The 15730-nt window shown below is 35.1% G+C and overlaps 1 protein-coding gene across 3 annotated transcripts; it reads right to left on the bottom strand.

Moving 5' to 3' along the window:
- Nucleotides 1-610: 610 nt before the first annotated feature.
- DAW1 (Transducin/WD40 repeat-like superfamily protein) lies at nucleotides 611-15073 on the bottom strand. 3 transcript variants are annotated; one of them, XM_011101598.3, is made up of 24 exons: nucleotides 14803-15070; nucleotides 11124-11254; nucleotides 10721-10805; nucleotides 10539-10592; nucleotides 10283-10374; nucleotides 10092-10195; nucleotides 9784-9856; nucleotides 8998-9403; nucleotides 8364-8687; nucleotides 8074-8277; nucleotides 7564-7659; nucleotides 7403-7466; nucleotides 6399-6526; nucleotides 4955-5201; nucleotides 4674-4807; nucleotides 4464-4582; nucleotides 3766-3889; nucleotides 3626-3684; nucleotides 3321-3411; nucleotides 3035-3224; nucleotides 2768-2869; nucleotides 1950-2071; nucleotides 1439-1498; nucleotides 611-961 (listed from the first exon to the last, which is right to left on the bottom strand). In XM_011101598.3, exons 1-24 carry the CDS (start codon nucleotides 14848-14850, stop codon nucleotides 857-859), a joined length of 3162 nt encoding a protein of 1053 aa, XP_011099900.1. In that variant the 5' UTR covers nucleotides 14851-15070; the 3' UTR covers nucleotides 611-856. The 3 variants fall into 3 exon arrangements, with proteins under 3 accessions (XP_011099900.1, XP_088741550.1, XP_088741551.1); XM_088885424.1 differs by lacking the exon at nucleotides 611-961 and adding an exon at nucleotides 990-1310 and having other exon boundaries at nucleotides 14803-15073; XM_088885425.1 differs by lacking the exons at nucleotides 611-961; nucleotides 14803-15070 and adding exons at nucleotides 991-1310; nucleotides 14675-14778 and having other exon boundaries at nucleotides 10539-10605.
- Between the last annotated feature and the right edge of the window lie 657 nt (nucleotides 15074-15730).

Here is a 15730-nt window from a genome sequence, read left to right on the forward strand (position 1 = left end):
TGAAGTTGCCAAGATCCCAAACGAAGTCACTTAATTTTGATTCGTTTAAAATACCCAGTAAAATTGATAAAATGAATGCATCATATTAATAAGAAATATGATGCAATATCTTGAAAAGATGACGAGAATAATAAACGATAAATAAAAAAAACACTGAAATCCAATAAAAACATAGGAACATAATAAAGAATTTTATCGAGAAAATGCAAAATACACAATAAACCAAACAAAAAGGTTTCTCCCACCACAAAATGGAACAAGCAAATGAATGAAAACATGTGTTTACATAACAACTTATTTAGTTATATTATTATTTTGCCTCTGAATTTTCATTAATCAGAAAACTTTTACAATAATTTTTAAAAGCAATTCATTAAGTTTAATGAATACGATCTTTTCATTTATAAATTACTTATTAAATTTCAAAATAGTATTTCTTAATTTATGAAATATCTCGTAGTTTGTGGGTAAAATTAATACCTGAATCAGTACCTCAACTCAGTGGCTTTATGAAGAAATTAACTGTGTTTCAACCTGGAAACTCTTGAAGCTGAACATTAGCTATCTTACAGAATTGCTCAAAAGAGGAATATTTGCAGGTAGACAAGCATAAACAGAATAACATTACATACCAAATCCTTTAGAAACATCACGAGTATATATATATATATATATATATATATACATGCATATACATATAAATACTTGCAGCGACGCATGCTGCAACATTTTTAATTATGTTGTTTGTTCGTAAATGAACTATAAAGAATACAGATACGCTTGAGTAGAATATGTCAAACGCAACAGAATTTGGGACGGAGAAATAGTTAGTGTGGGCAACCAAACGACAATAAGATCAGGACCCCTTTTTCTCATTTTCAGCAAATCGCAGAACCTCTTTGGCCATAGAAGAGAATGAGCGTGCTGTGTCCTGCATTTCGGTAGTTTTCAGGCTGATGCCCTGCCCAACCGAAGCAAACTTGTTTTAGTTGATTCGTTTCATCTTCTATTACCGAAAGACATGATGAACCACTTAAAAAATCCATCAATTCAAATACAACGTAAAGAAAATTGAAGCTAGGTTCTAGACGGAATAATATGATGCTTATGGAGGGAAATAGAAGGGAAGGAAAAGAAATTTTCTCTTCTATGTCTAGACATACAAGGGAAGAGAATGATGAACCACATGTCCCCCTAAATTATAGCCTCTTCTTTTCACGTCTCTGTTTCCTTCTTTTTTTTTTCTCAATCCCTTTTTTCCGACGAATGCTGTAGTGTATGTTGAATACTTCCAGTTCCGTTTCAGCTTGCTTATACAAACATATATAGAGGGAAGCGACTACAATGAGATAAAATCAAATGTTTTGCAAAACCAATGACTTGGTACACAAACTCACTGATGTTCAATTGCAACGGAGAGCATAAAAGGATATAATACCTGCAACTTCCTCAAATTTTCGCTCAGCTTGTTCTTTGCCGTATTTGCAGCACTTGACTCCTGCATTTGTATCAGATACTGAGACAAGCGCTTTTGCCCTTTTTTGCATTTAAAATAGCATTTTGATCAGTAAAATGTGAATGGTTTACAATGTGTTTTTGTACACATTCGATCTCACTTTGAATTTGAGCTCAATAAGATTCTGCGTAACATGTGAAGATTCACCAGTAGGAACATAAAAGGTGCAACGAAAGCCATTCTACCAAACCGTCATCTGAATTGAGAAAAGTATAACTCATCTCGCTTCTTCTAACTTTTCCTCCTTATGACATAAATCCGAAAAGCTTTTGGGATCAACTTTTGATCATGAAAATAATCTTGTAAGGCATATGTTTATTCTCAAAATCGTCTTGGTTTTGCTTCCAAGAAGATTTCTTTCTCATGGTGGTCATGGTTATTAACCATCAGTTCAGAAGATAAGCAGTTATCATGCATGGTTACGTGCACTTACACCAGAAGAAGCGTAGCCATATTTTTTCTTTATTTGATCAACAGCACCAGTCTTCTCGTCCTGTTGTTGCTCATCATTTATTGGCACTTTATCATTTTTTACCTTCACATGTTTCAACTTGCCTGTAAAAGAAAAATAAAGAAATTTGACTTTAAACAATCCAAGTCAATAATGCCATCATACTAAGAGCTCTTGCCGTATGATTAATTATTTCTGGAGTGAGATAAAAGTAGTCCAAATGATATTAACGCAAGTCTACAAATATATAATTAAGAAAAATTACACTAACCTCTCCTGGAATTAGTATAATTACTAATTATAATCCTTCCCTTTTAAAATTTACGAAAGCCTTCCCTCCAAGTTTTCCCCGTTCAAAACCCAAGTGGCAGATTAGAAAGATTAGTTACCTTGAGTTAAAAATAAAGAAATGCAGGTAACTCCCGAGTAAGTTGGTGTAGTTAATGACTACGGTTACGATATTTAACATGCCACCAGTTCCAAGTCCAAGTTTACAATGGTTACATGCTTGCCTTCTAAATTTTCAAATATAGGGGTATTAACCCTTGGGATAACCATAATAATACAGCTCTGTCTTGGTAACCAACATTCTCCAATGATACATATCATTGCAAATCCATGAGACCCTTGGAAATGGGAATGTGTTCGTGTTCAGCGTAAGATTTCAAGAATCTAAAAGAAAATCGTCCCGCTTTCATGAAGTTGTGATAAATTCTAACTGCCTATAACAAAGAGGTGATAGTGCACGTGAGGATCCAAGCAATATTTTGTAAAGAGCAGTACATACAATCCCAACTTACCTTTAATTGCTTGAAACGTATTCGTAATGTTCTGTCTATTCAGTCCTGCTATCACTGGATATCCTCTTGGTTTGTCTTTTGGATCTTCAATGTCAATGTCATCTTTACGACCAGAACCAGCAACAACGAAAAATTCATAAATGGAATAAGGTGCGTAGTTATTGAATCATTTAAAAAATGTGCAACATGGAATAAGAGAACAAAGGAAAGAAGCTCAGAGAGTTAATTAAATAAAAAGAAAACTTTGACTTTGCAGGAAATCAATACCTATATCCAAGTTCCCGTCCTCCTCATTCATGATGATCTTTTCCTCGGTTTCAGTATCAGTTGGGAAGTTAACAGCTGAAAATATCATCGACAGTTCTTCCATACTTCGTGCAGAATCTTCAGTTTCTACCTCTTGCCCATTCTTTGGTTTTGCACTCTTACTGTCTTTTATCACGGAGCTGAACATACCCTGTTATATTATTCACAAAAAGAAAGGTAAAAATAAACAGTATCGTCAGGAAATATCTACACAATCTACATGGTTCAGATGAGTCTAGCAACCAACCTTTTTCTTTTCTTTAGATGAAAATGAAGAGATGAGCCCTTGAGCAGTGACCAAGTCTTTGTTAAGAACTTGCGAAACAGAGTCCAGACATCTTGGATAGAGTAAGGCCATAACAGCATGTGAAACAATTTGAAAAAAATAAGAATAAACTCCAGTAATTTTCTTTACAACACCACACTCCTAACTCTTATTAGGAAGATAGAACAAGTGATTATCGGTGACGAAACCCATTGGTTGAATTCTTTATATTAGAATTTGAGAGTAGATAGTAAGAAAATTTGAAGTAGGTTAACAACTTTTATTACCTGTAAGCCTCCTTACGAAGCAAAGTTGAGACAAAAAGTAATTCCTGGTCGCCATTAACCTGATTATAGAGAGCATAGAGCTTGTTTGTTAAAGACTTCCTAAGATAACAATCTGGAAATATAGAGTAATGCTGACTTACAATAATGAGTTCACCATCATCAGACGACGACACTACAACATCAGATACAGAGAACGGTCTCAAATTGGAAAATGTGACCGCTCTTATTGAACTTTCCTTCACAAGGGATAATTCTGGCACGGACCTGAAGTTTTTAAATTTAAAAAGAAAAATAAGCATCAGGTGGACTAACAGTGAACTTAATCTGGATTTACTTATATACAGCTAAGGCTCCAGATAGCAGACAACTCTGTTTCATGGTTGGTAAACGAGACCTGTACATAATACTCATCTAAACTAATTTAGCCTAAGATGGCTCATGGCTCCTTCCATTTTGTTGTTTTCTTTTTTTTTAAATGTTTACAAATGGTCTCTTTTCTCTTCTAGTTTATTCGAATCTCTGGCGTTTTACCTCTTAAAAGAGGATGATTCATGAACTAAAATAAATGGAGACTATGCATGGTGCGAGAAAGTGCCTACTCAAGCATGAGGAGTGTTAACAGAATAGTTAGCAAAGTAGTACGAACAGTGCACAACCAAAATAAATTGATTGACCCAAAATTTTCACAGTAAGTCTTCACATGTAGAAAGACCTGCAAATGTAAGCGTTCAAAGCATGTCCGAATATTAAGGGCAGAAAATCAACTGATCAAAGGTACAAATGATGGATGCGACCACCGTAGATAATCAATCAGGCATGATGAGCAGAGAAGTATCACCTTATCTCAACTTTACCACTGGCAAAAAGAAGTATAACCCCAACATCACGGGAGCCAAAAGTTGATGCCCAATAACAAGATGAATTGAACTTCTTTTTGTACATCACTTTCTTAACACCCTAAATATAAGAGATCATAAAAACAGAAAAGATAAAATCAGCAGGCTTTTCCATACATGTTACAGTAACCTGCAAGAAGCTGCATTTATACCTGGACTAAATGCAATAAGGAATATGTATAAACGGCTTTTTCAGAGCATTGCAATAGAAATGATTGCTTTGGCAATGAGTTGTCAGAATTAATGTTGTTGATGTCCACACCATCTGGCACGGTGGATCCTCTACCTGATGTTCCATGTTCACCCATTTAAGATGTTTGGAAGACTCATAGAAGTGAATAAGAAAGTGAAATTCTTTAAGTGTTACAGAGGCCCTTGAGTTATAACCTCCAAATTATAACAAAAAGAAAGCCTCAAGAAAAATCATACTCACCCAAAATCTGCGTGAATAAAGCTCTTGATGGTTTACTTGGGCGAACAATACCAGAGCTTAGTGTATTTCCCGTATCCCGCTCAAGCGCCAAAACAGACGAATCTTTTGTTGCTACAATCATAACATTCTTCTCAAAGCCGTGGAAGCTGCAAGTTTCAAAATGCATTGAAATGATCCCTGTGCAAAGTTCGCTGGCAATGTGTGTTTGGTACAAGACACTAGGTCCCTCAGGATCAATTAATGACACCTGTGTGCAACACGCACATTATGAATAAATAGACTTTGCATAGCACAGAATGTTTCTTGATTTTGTGTGTTTACTATGCTAAGGTTCCTATGAATGTGGATAGATGCTATATATCTCATAAGGACAAGCAACAATGGCTTCTCAAATTCGATGTTATTATCATATCAACTTCCATAGTCAAATACAAGTGATTAAATCTGTGACATACTTGATCTCAATGTCAACTCAAGATTTATGCATGAAAATGTTTCTTAAAACTGTTTTATGGAGAAACAGATTGAATTGACAAACCCATGAAACTAATTACTGTTGTTTCATTTGAATTTCATGCAATAATTTGAAATATTCTACTTTCATCTCTGAAGAGTCTTAACAAATAAAACTGTCAAATGTAGTCAAATCTTTTTCATTTGCCTTCTGTTCTGCCAAATCTCGAACCTTATATCCTCAATGAATACTGAAATGTATATGACTGACTTCAAAGAATAACAAATGAATGTTTTAGACTCTGTTAGTAGCAATTTTATTGTGTTCTTGCCTTCTCTACTATACAAAATACAAAAACCTGTTCCTCTGTCCATTTTCAACAGAAATCCTTCTTGATTTATTTCATGGTTATAACCTTTTTAGACCAAAAGCAAAGATCCACGTCAATGATGCTTGAGATGATACCCATTAGTCTTAAAATAAAGAAAATAAGTAATCAAAATAATAGTTTCCACAGTTAAGTAAATAACAATTCTGAAGCCAATAAAATTGGACCAAACAGACAGAAATCAAGGAAGCCTCTACTGATTGCTACTAAAATATCATTTGCATCAAATAAAGTGAATATTTCTCCACGGTATCCGAAAACCTTTTTATTTCATGCAAGCGCCAATGCAAAAACAAAAACACGCATGAAAATTATAAAGTTGAAAAATCAAATCGAAACAAACACTGGTTTAGTGTACCAACTTTGTTTTCTTGAGTTTTTTTTTCTCAAAAACAAAACATTGATCATTTTTATCTGTTTCACATGCTTCGCTACATCGATTTTGGAACTTAATTGTTCGACATTAGTTTTCGTGATTATTTAACAAAGAAAATCAGATGATGACGCCAATAACTGGATGGTGTGACTCAAATATAATAAAATCTGGACTAATAGAACAAAAAATACTGACGTGTGTAACCAAAAACAAAAGAAAAGCTTACATATCCTTGGTCTGACCCAACAGCAAGCTGTTTTAGAGTTTCAGTTGTACTTATGGAGAGTACTGCACCATTAACCTTCACCACTTTGATTCTACGGATGATGTGATTGCTTCCCTTCTTTGAACTTCCTGGTAACCAGCACAAAAAGTAGAGGACACTTTACATTCTAATTTAGCTTTTAAATATTACGAACCCATATGAACATTTGGACTAAGTTATTCTTTTATCAGAGTCCCAGGACATTATACCAACATATGAGAAATCCATCATTAAAGCAAGATGAATAAAAACTAGAGAATGATTAAGATTTTTCTGTAGAGTATGACTGGAGTTCACTAGAGTTGTCAACTGCCAGGACGATTATAGTAACAACAGAGGTTTAAAATCAAAAAGTTCTTACATACAGATTGCGCAACTATGATGCAACTTCTCTATAGATCTCATGTCTCCAAAAAGAATTTATTACTGTGATACTATTACTATTCTATCAAGAACTGTCCCAGGGGGCCAATGTGTCAGGTATGTGTTCACAATCACAGACAAGACAAACAACACCATCGCGGGCACAGCCACGATATCTTTCTTATGATCTGCATTTCCAAAGATGTAAAAATGTAAAACCCCCACCCCTAAAACTTCCCAACATTGTGAAATAAATTGTGTGGACATCATATTTTCTTAAGTTTCTGGCTAAACAGTCAACTTCTCTTGATTTCATGTCGAACAATAAAGGATTATACTTGTTCACAATTTCAAATCTTTCCATCTTCACATGTTACAACTATTTCCTTTTCACTTAATTCAATTGATGACATATAGACATAGACCTTTTCCACAGTCTGTTGAAAATAAATTTGGGCACAGATTGATCAGGTTCAGATATCACTTCTGAAGTTCAACGTAATAGCCTCATAGATTCAATTGCAGTGTCAAAAGTCATTTTGCTTAGACAGTAGTAAGAATATCTGAGATCAGAAATTATAGAAACAGTACGTCAATAGTACCTTGGAAGGACGCAAACGTGCTCTGTGGGACAAATGTCTCAGATTTTAATGTGTATATACGGACCTGCATAAAACATTTCACGTGAATTTCTTTGCAGCTCTGGAATCTGAAAGCATGTTCAAGTTATGTCTCCATAAATTTATCAGGATAATTGTTATACCGTTCCACTTTTATCTCCAGACACGAGAATGTGTGAGTCGCAGCTAAAGTACAATGCTGTCACTGGTATGCCACTGACAGAAAAATCATTATCACTCTGCAAAATCATATCAAATAGAATAAGATTTTGCTAAGGTAACTTTCTAACTACGACAAATAAGCAAAAGCAACCATGATTTGATGATGCACAAGCACAGTGATCCATCACAAGCCCTTCCATGTCTCCAGAAAAATGTACAGGCCCTTGCATTGTGAAATAGACTCGTTTCAAGTAAAATGAAAAAAGAACAAACTAAAAGTGATGTTCAGTACGTGTCTCCAAGTTTCGAGTGGCAACAATGTTTATATTCTGCATGTTTTCTGAACATTAAAAGTGCTAGTGTTGCAAGTAAAATAGATGCATTGAGTATGAGTGGATATCAGGAAAACAAGAAATAAAATTTTGAACATCCACATCGTTGTTTTGGTGGACGTTTAGACAAAAATAAAGTAATTCCACTCTCAAGATTACCTGTTGAGTTATAGATGCTACTGGAAGCAAAAGTGGGCAAGATGCATCCCAGAAGTTAATTGCCCCAGAACTATGTCCTGTTATAAATATATTCCTAGCCTTTGAAAATGGACTAAAAGTGGTTGAGTTTGAGTTGCTTCCATCTTTCAGACTTCTTTCAAATGGAAAAAGTGGCAAACTGTTTTTTGCCAGCATATTGAAGTCCTACATCACAAGAACAGAAAAACGCCCACGTTAACCATGGTGGCAGTAGTCAACATTATCATATTTCTCGGGGAACTAATGCTTACCTCATCTGCAGAACATGGCATAGATGGAGTACTTGTTATAAACTTGCTTATGCTGATGCTTGAATCACCATATGGCAGCTTTACTATTACCTCCTTTGGAAGTGAAGGTGGTGACTTGGTTTGGCACTGTACCAGGTATCTTTCAATTAAAGAATCATCATAGACATACAGATGACTTGACCTCCCAAGCAAAAGAAGAGAATCGTGTCTATGCTTGTTTTGTTCGACACAGCTTGTTGTGATTTCCAAGTCAACCAAGGACTCAGGGGGTTGGAGCCCTAACTTAATAGTGCGAGTTTCAGTATATTCATTCAGCAGAACGACCTGCCAATTTTATTAATTTAAATGAGCAAATCTGTAGAAGCCAAACTCAATCCTCGTGCAGCAAAAGCCCAAGTCTATATTTTGTTCATTGATTCTGATTGTAATTGAATTACAGGAGATATTTAAGTCAGCTGTTTGCCATCACATTCATAAACAGCCGTAAATAACAAGTGCAATTGTTCCTGCTAGAGTCCTAAAGTAAGCTCAGAAGGCTGTTGTTCAAACCTGGTGGTATAATCTTTGACTTTCTCAAAACAGAGAGCCAGTGTATAATCAAGAATTCAATAGGAGTCCGGTGGCGATTTAGTACCTGCAGCGAGTTGGCAGAATGATGGTTGGAGCAGCCTAAAACATATAGTCTACTTGATTTTCCATCTGCATAAGCCCATTTTAACTTTGCTATTGGAATTTTTTCTGCTTTATATCCAAGATTCAGCTTAGAAATTGGAGTAATTTGACTAGCAGACAATTCATTTTGCGAAGCTTGTTCAGTCTTTGGATCTGGGGGACATGGAACACTCCAGAGAATTATATCTCCACTGCTGTACCCAACAACTACTTTAGTTCCAGCAGGGCAAGCCCAACATGCTGCTGTTACTTTCTTTGCTTCTTGATGCATAGATTGTAAAGTCGTACCACCAGTACTTGCAAAAATGGTTTTGCTTTCTCGGATTGCCCACAATGTAATAACACCATTAGAATAGATAATAAGGACCCTGAAGAAAAATAAAAAATCATTGTCCACGAATTACTGGAAGGTAAAAAAGTTCAAGCTCCAAGAAAGATGAAGCCATTGGGAAAAATTCATTTCTAGTATCCAAACTATTTCAGTCAGTTATCCAAGTGAAACAATTACACAAGTGTCCAACTGTGCTAGAACGAGAGGAAACATAGCATATGTGTGTGTACAGTTGACGCATGCACCTAGTGCAATGGAACTAAAGGATGGTTTCCTTCTACGATATCAAAGTAATGAGCAAAGAGATCCATCTTTTTGATCATTTCTAACCCTGGTTGACCAATATCTATTTCCAGAAGTTCTCTATATGTAACAAAATAAAAATACTGGGGGAAAGAGATATATTGAAATGAATACCTTTTAGTTTCAGCTGTTGGTTGAGGTAGGATATATTGTACTGCAGTATCACTTCCAACTTCATCTGTCTTGCCTGCATGCAAAATAATTACAAATATTAAATAACTACAAGAAGAATGGTTACTGTAAAAGTTTTTGTACCCCAAATCATGTGGAACCATATAAAACAAAACTCAGATATGTCCATCATATATATCATTACAACTAGTCTATCATTCAAAAGTGTGTGAGAAGTTCGTAAGTTTGAATAGCTCATTGTAGCAAGACCATATTTTCCAAAAGCCTTGTGCAATGGGATTCAGTCCTACCATAAGATGCTGAAAGAGGAATGCTGTAATTCATGAGTTCAATATGACGTTGATCTTGATGTAGTCTCAGGATCAATATATCACCAGCAGAATCCCCAACATACCTGCAAATCCATATACAACCTATATAAATATATAGAGCTTCATATATATATATAACAAATTTCCGTCAAAAGAGTTGCATCCAGTACAGGTACGATCCATTGCGCATGGCTGCAAATGAAGTGATATCCTTCTCAAAGTGATGAACGGCAGACAAACACTTCCTGTCTATATCCCAGATCTACAAATAATTCTATTAGAAATTAGATGCCAAAACTTCTTAACAGTGGAAGTACAGCAAAATGACCAATGTTGCTATATTGGTCAAGACTAGAGAGAAATTTCTCAAGTCAGAGAAAACGAATGTTAGAGAACACATATATCCAAAATGGTCAAGTAACTTGCCTCAATATGGTTGTTGACATTTACGTTTAGAAGGACACCCTGGTTCTCAATGAACTGTCAACAAAAACTACCATTTGGTATCAGTTCACAGTTGTAAATGGAAATAAAAAGATAGGTTGCTTCAGACCATCTCATGAATTTCATCCAGAGCACACAGTAAATGATGCAGAAGGGACGCTTACCAGCAAAAATTTGCTTGCTACTGTCTCTACAGATTCCAGTAGAGCTTGTGAGCCATCTTTACCAAACAATTTGATTTGTCCATCCCTGAGAATAAGAGTTCCATCTCATCAGACCTTACTGGGTTACAAACGGCATGTTGGAAACTAAAAGCATAATCGCTTTATAAATTGATTCAGGGGGCTGTTAGGGTGACAAATCCGTCAACACAGAATCAGCAGTCAAAATGACCACATTTATCACAAATCAGAACTTAACATATAGTGTGTGACTGTAATAATCTTAATAACAGACCATTATTACACTTTCATGAAAAGAGCTTCTCTCAACAAACAACATGTCCCTTTCTGCCAATCTGTTCAAACAAACTTAGATACTTAACCAAAATCTGGATGTGAAACTTACATAGTTGAAATAGCAAGAATTTGTTGAATTGAGTCATATGCCAGCAGCTTAGAACCAGATGGAATCCCATAATGGAAAACTAAATGAGGGTTTACATCATCAGGTCTCAAACTGTCTGAAAACCCTGCAGGCTGCAAAAACAATGTAAAAGTGTTAATAGTTAAACACAACTTAATATCCATACTAGTTCAAAAACTTCCAAGACGGTTAATTCATTTATTGTCCACAATATTTTGCTAGGGACCAGACTACATATTAAAAGTTACATTTCGTAAAAGCACCCCAGTAGATACAGAAAAACTTTGAAGCGCTTCACATTTTTTGTTGTGTCTTTAGGCTCCATCCAACGCTATTAAATCATTCCCAGACAAGCACTAATTTTGAACCTCACACTCATATTATTAGCCTAAAGTTGTTTGTTTTAACATGGTATTAGAATTGAGCTTGGCAAATGCAGGACCCAGCCCTACTATTCTGCTAAAATTATAATTATTAGCAATTCTGCAACTCAAATTTTTAAATAGTGCAGCAGCCCATGCACCAAATTGACTATGGTCCTGCTACCACACAAACCAACAATCCCAACCCTAGTAGTTGCTGCAGCTATGGTGTTAATACCAGATTGTATCACATTATGCACTTTGCCAAGAAATGCACATGCAAGAGGTTATCTGTCTAAAAGTGTTTCAGGTCCATAACTACTACTCTTAATGTAGGATGTTTCATGCTTACCTAGACAACGCATGGATCATGCTTGATAAAACATTTTTTATACCACCCAACTTCTTTTGTCATCTTCTTTCTCTGTTCATTGTTAAACCTAGTATGTATATAATTTTGTCGATAAGCATAAGAACAGTATTATGAGAACCTTAATCTATTCAACACAAAAGCCAGTTCATGAACTTGTGCATACTCTTCAGTCTTCACTTATTATCGATTTGCAAAAATACTTTTATGCACCTTAGACGTCCTATTCAAGTATGTATCCACCGAGTAAGCAAATTGAAATATCTCAACCCTGCTTTACTAAGGATAGTGAACTAACCTCTACCTGAGTCAGCATCAACAATTGTGTAATTTTTCGGTTCTATTTGAAAAACTAATGAAAACATTCTATTGTTTTTGAGACAAAGTCTTAACCTTAACACCTCTTTCTCCAGCTATTATAACTTATCCATCTCAAAACTACGGTGAAAAGGATGTATGTAATATCTTGTCATAAACCTGGTCTAGGGCCATATTAGTGATATCACAATCTTTAAATCTTTAAGGCCTTGGCTGCTCATTTTTGTGAATGTACCTTTTTACATCAGATGGCTAGTCCCTGACAATGATGATCGTGCAAAGACCTGAACTTATTAATGATGTTCATAGTAGTGCTATATGCTCAACTACTATAATATAATGAAATGTGGAATATAAATTTATTGCAAAGAACAAGAAATTGGGAATCAATCTTCACAAAAGAATCAATTTGTCATATAAAGTTTGTATAATAATTTATGTAAGGAGTTCACCATTCAATTCAAAAAGTTGGACGCATTAAATTGTTAATGGTTCGGCAGCATTTGCTATATTCTTTGGAAGGTCTTAGACTCAAAGAGGATCAATCAAAATCCAGAAAAGATCTAGATAATACCTATAGAAAATATCCAACCTAATCAATGGGGAAAAGCCCATCGATGCATAAATACAAGTGAAAAACAGATTAGAAAGAGAATGAGCCCTCATAAAGACAAAAGCTAGATATATATCTTAATTTTTTATGAATTAAATTTTAATTTAGTCCTCCACTTGAATTTTTGGTATTTAACCTTAACTTATTCGCCTTGCATGAACCTTCATGATTTTTTAAACAACCTTTTGATTCGCTATTCAAGTTCAAAACGAGTTCTCATCAAAACAAACTCTACTTAAGCTCAAGTAACTTCACTGAATTACACCATATGATGTAGATGTTGCTAAAAGGCCAAGCTTCATCTCAGTGGAAATTATTAGAAGGCACATCTAGGCTCATTAAAGCGCACTTTAGCTCAAGTTCAAGCTTAAACCATCTGGATGGCCCTCATTTTCATCACAACTCTCTCTCTCTCTCTCTTTTAGTGTTTCCCATGCATGTAATTGCTTTTTTGGTCCAATAAACAAATTGATGGTACTACTGTTCTTTACTTTTCTCTTCCTCTCATCCACTAAAAACATATTCGAAGACAGACGATGAAACAGCAATTAACTTATGAAAACAGAAAAAAGGGGAGAATATTTCATATATCTTTTTCCAAGAAAGAATTTCTATTTTGAAACTTCTAACCCCAATTTTAACATTCTATCTAAATTCTCCCCAATTCTTTGTCACCTCCTGAAAAGAAATGTTATTCGTTCTAGCTTTGACCTCCAACCTTCATATGGAAATTGTTAAGAATAAAAGGTTGAGTCTTTAAGATAATTGCAAAATCACATAATATCTAATTGATTGTTGTGATATTTTTTTATTTGATTCTAGAGTGAATTCCTCCATGTTCTATGTTTTACATGTGTAATTTACCTGTATAAATAGGTGAACATTGTAATACCAAATTAAGAGATAATACCATAATTTAGCCCTTTGGGCATTTGTCTTGTAATTGTATGCCATATGGCCAAACAACCGAATTGCTTATTTTCTGTTTCTCTATTCACGTATCTAAATTTTGATAGAGACGATCTCAGTATATACAACAACTCTAATTAATCAATCCATCCAAGGATTAGCAGCAATCCATGGTTGCCAAAATTCATAGCTACACTGATAAAGAAAATTATGAAAAACACACGCATCGTTACATATATAGATGTATATAAATCAGTGTATGTTGTTATACGTGTGTGCATAGCTATGATCTTTAGATAGATCATTCATATTGTTTATTTTTCATATTACATTTTGAATTGAAAAAAGGATAAGAAGATGCAGGTCCAAGACAACTCTTTGATTTAAAGCATAAGTTCTTCTCACGCATTCGTACATGTCTGCTGTAAGAGAAACTCAAATACCAGCATGCTTCATGTTTTTTAACTATTTCTAATTCGGTACACTTTCCATAGACAAAATATCTTAAAAATTTACTTGAATGCAGGATAGAGGCTATCAATTTCTACCTTAATTTTCCATTTATGAGAATTTCCTACTCCATTTGTCATAACAGTTGATTTTGTCTCACAAATCATGTCACTAATTGATCATAAATATGAGATCCTTATCATACAGTAAGGTGTGAACATAGTAAGAAACTAGGCAGTCAACTATTGACTGGATAACTTCAACCAAGTCACACTAAAAAACCTGAAGCATCAAACAGATGAATACAAGAGAAATCTTGCACCAGTCAACAAACAACTTTCACTACCAAATTTCAAAAAAAGAAGAAGAAAAGAGAGAACTTTCATAAAGAAGAATCGTCCAAAAAAGAAAAGCTATGCGCCCAGTGAAAATAGAACTAGCAGAGAAATAAGCCAAAACATGTGCTTGGAACAAACACTCAGCAACTAATTTCCAACCACTACGAACTTACGTAGAAAACTCTCCAAATTGCAAAAGAAGGCACGCCGTCAAAATACCCAACTAAAACTGAAATGGGTCGTCAAGAACGAAGAAAACAGCGCCCAAACAAGAAAGATTGAGTTGGGCTGATGACTTTACCTTCTTCAAAGAAGCCTTCTCAACAAGTCTCTTCACGAAGACAGACATACATACAAACGAAGATCAAACGCTTTTGGGGGGAACCCGAGGCTGTATCTTGACGAGAAAATGGATAGCCGATCAGTTCCGAGTGCAGTGAACAAGTATAAGCTTGCAGAGACAAGGGAAATGGGATTCAAATGGAGTGAGAGAAGAGACCAAGAGCAGAAAATGAATAGAATAATGAGGCAACGGTTGATTAGTTTTTGTTTGAACCACCTTTCTTTGTTTTATTACAAGGGAATGGGGACAGATGCAAGAGAAGTAAAGGGCCGGTCGGTCCCTTTTCTTGATTGAGACACGTGGCAGTTGACAACGTTGATCCGAAGATTGCGAGAGAGGAGAAAGAGGGTTGACGGTGCGATCCAATTGCTTGTTTTGTCACTACCCCAACTGTCTCCAACACGACAAAAGAAATCCACGCACGTAACACGGGAAATTATATGACATACCAGGGATGTTTTAGTCAATTCACGCATAATGACAGTGTTGCAGATGGGATTCGGTCTTAGCTCAGGTGGTCATAAATTTAGTACTTTATATTATGATTATTGGATCGTGTGAGTAATTATTTTTTCTTTTTTGGTATGGTGTAGGTTGACTGGCAGTACTAGTTGTGGTGCTATTTGGGTTTTCAATGCTAAACATTTTAGGATGAATAACAATTTATCCTCCGCACATATTGAAAATAAGTAAATTATTTTTTTATAAAAAATAAATAGTAATTTATCGTTCTATATTTTAAAAAATAAAACAATTTACCTCCTTAGGTAGGGAGAAAAATTACTTTATTTTTTATAACATAGGGGGTAAATTGTTATATATTTTGAAAAATATAGGGGGATAAATTGTTATTTTATTTTCATAAAGGGGCTGTTTGCCTATTTTT

This window comes from Sesamum indicum, linkage group LG9, assembly GCF_026168435.1.
Source record: "Sesamum indicum cultivar Baizhima isolate 11 linkage group LG9, ASM2616843v1, whole genome shotgun sequence".
Taxonomy (NCBI): Eukaryota; Viridiplantae; Streptophyta; class Magnoliopsida; order Lamiales; family Pedaliaceae; genus Sesamum; species Sesamum indicum.

Bases quoted from the DNA above. Each gene is read 5' to 3' on its own strand.
- DAW1 (XM_088885424.1), bottom strand. From the start codon at position 14,850: ATGTCTGTCTTCGTGAAGAGACTTGTTGAGAAGGCTTCTTTGAAGAAG. The intron at 8,278-8,363 runs GTAAGCATTAGT...CTTGTGATGTAG, and splicing joins TGCCATGTTCTGCAGATGAG to GACTTCAATATGCTGGCAAA. The intron at 4,808-4,954 runs GTGAGTATGATT...ATGGAACATCAG, and splicing joins TTTATTCACGCAGATTTTGG to GTAGAGGATCCACCGTGCCA.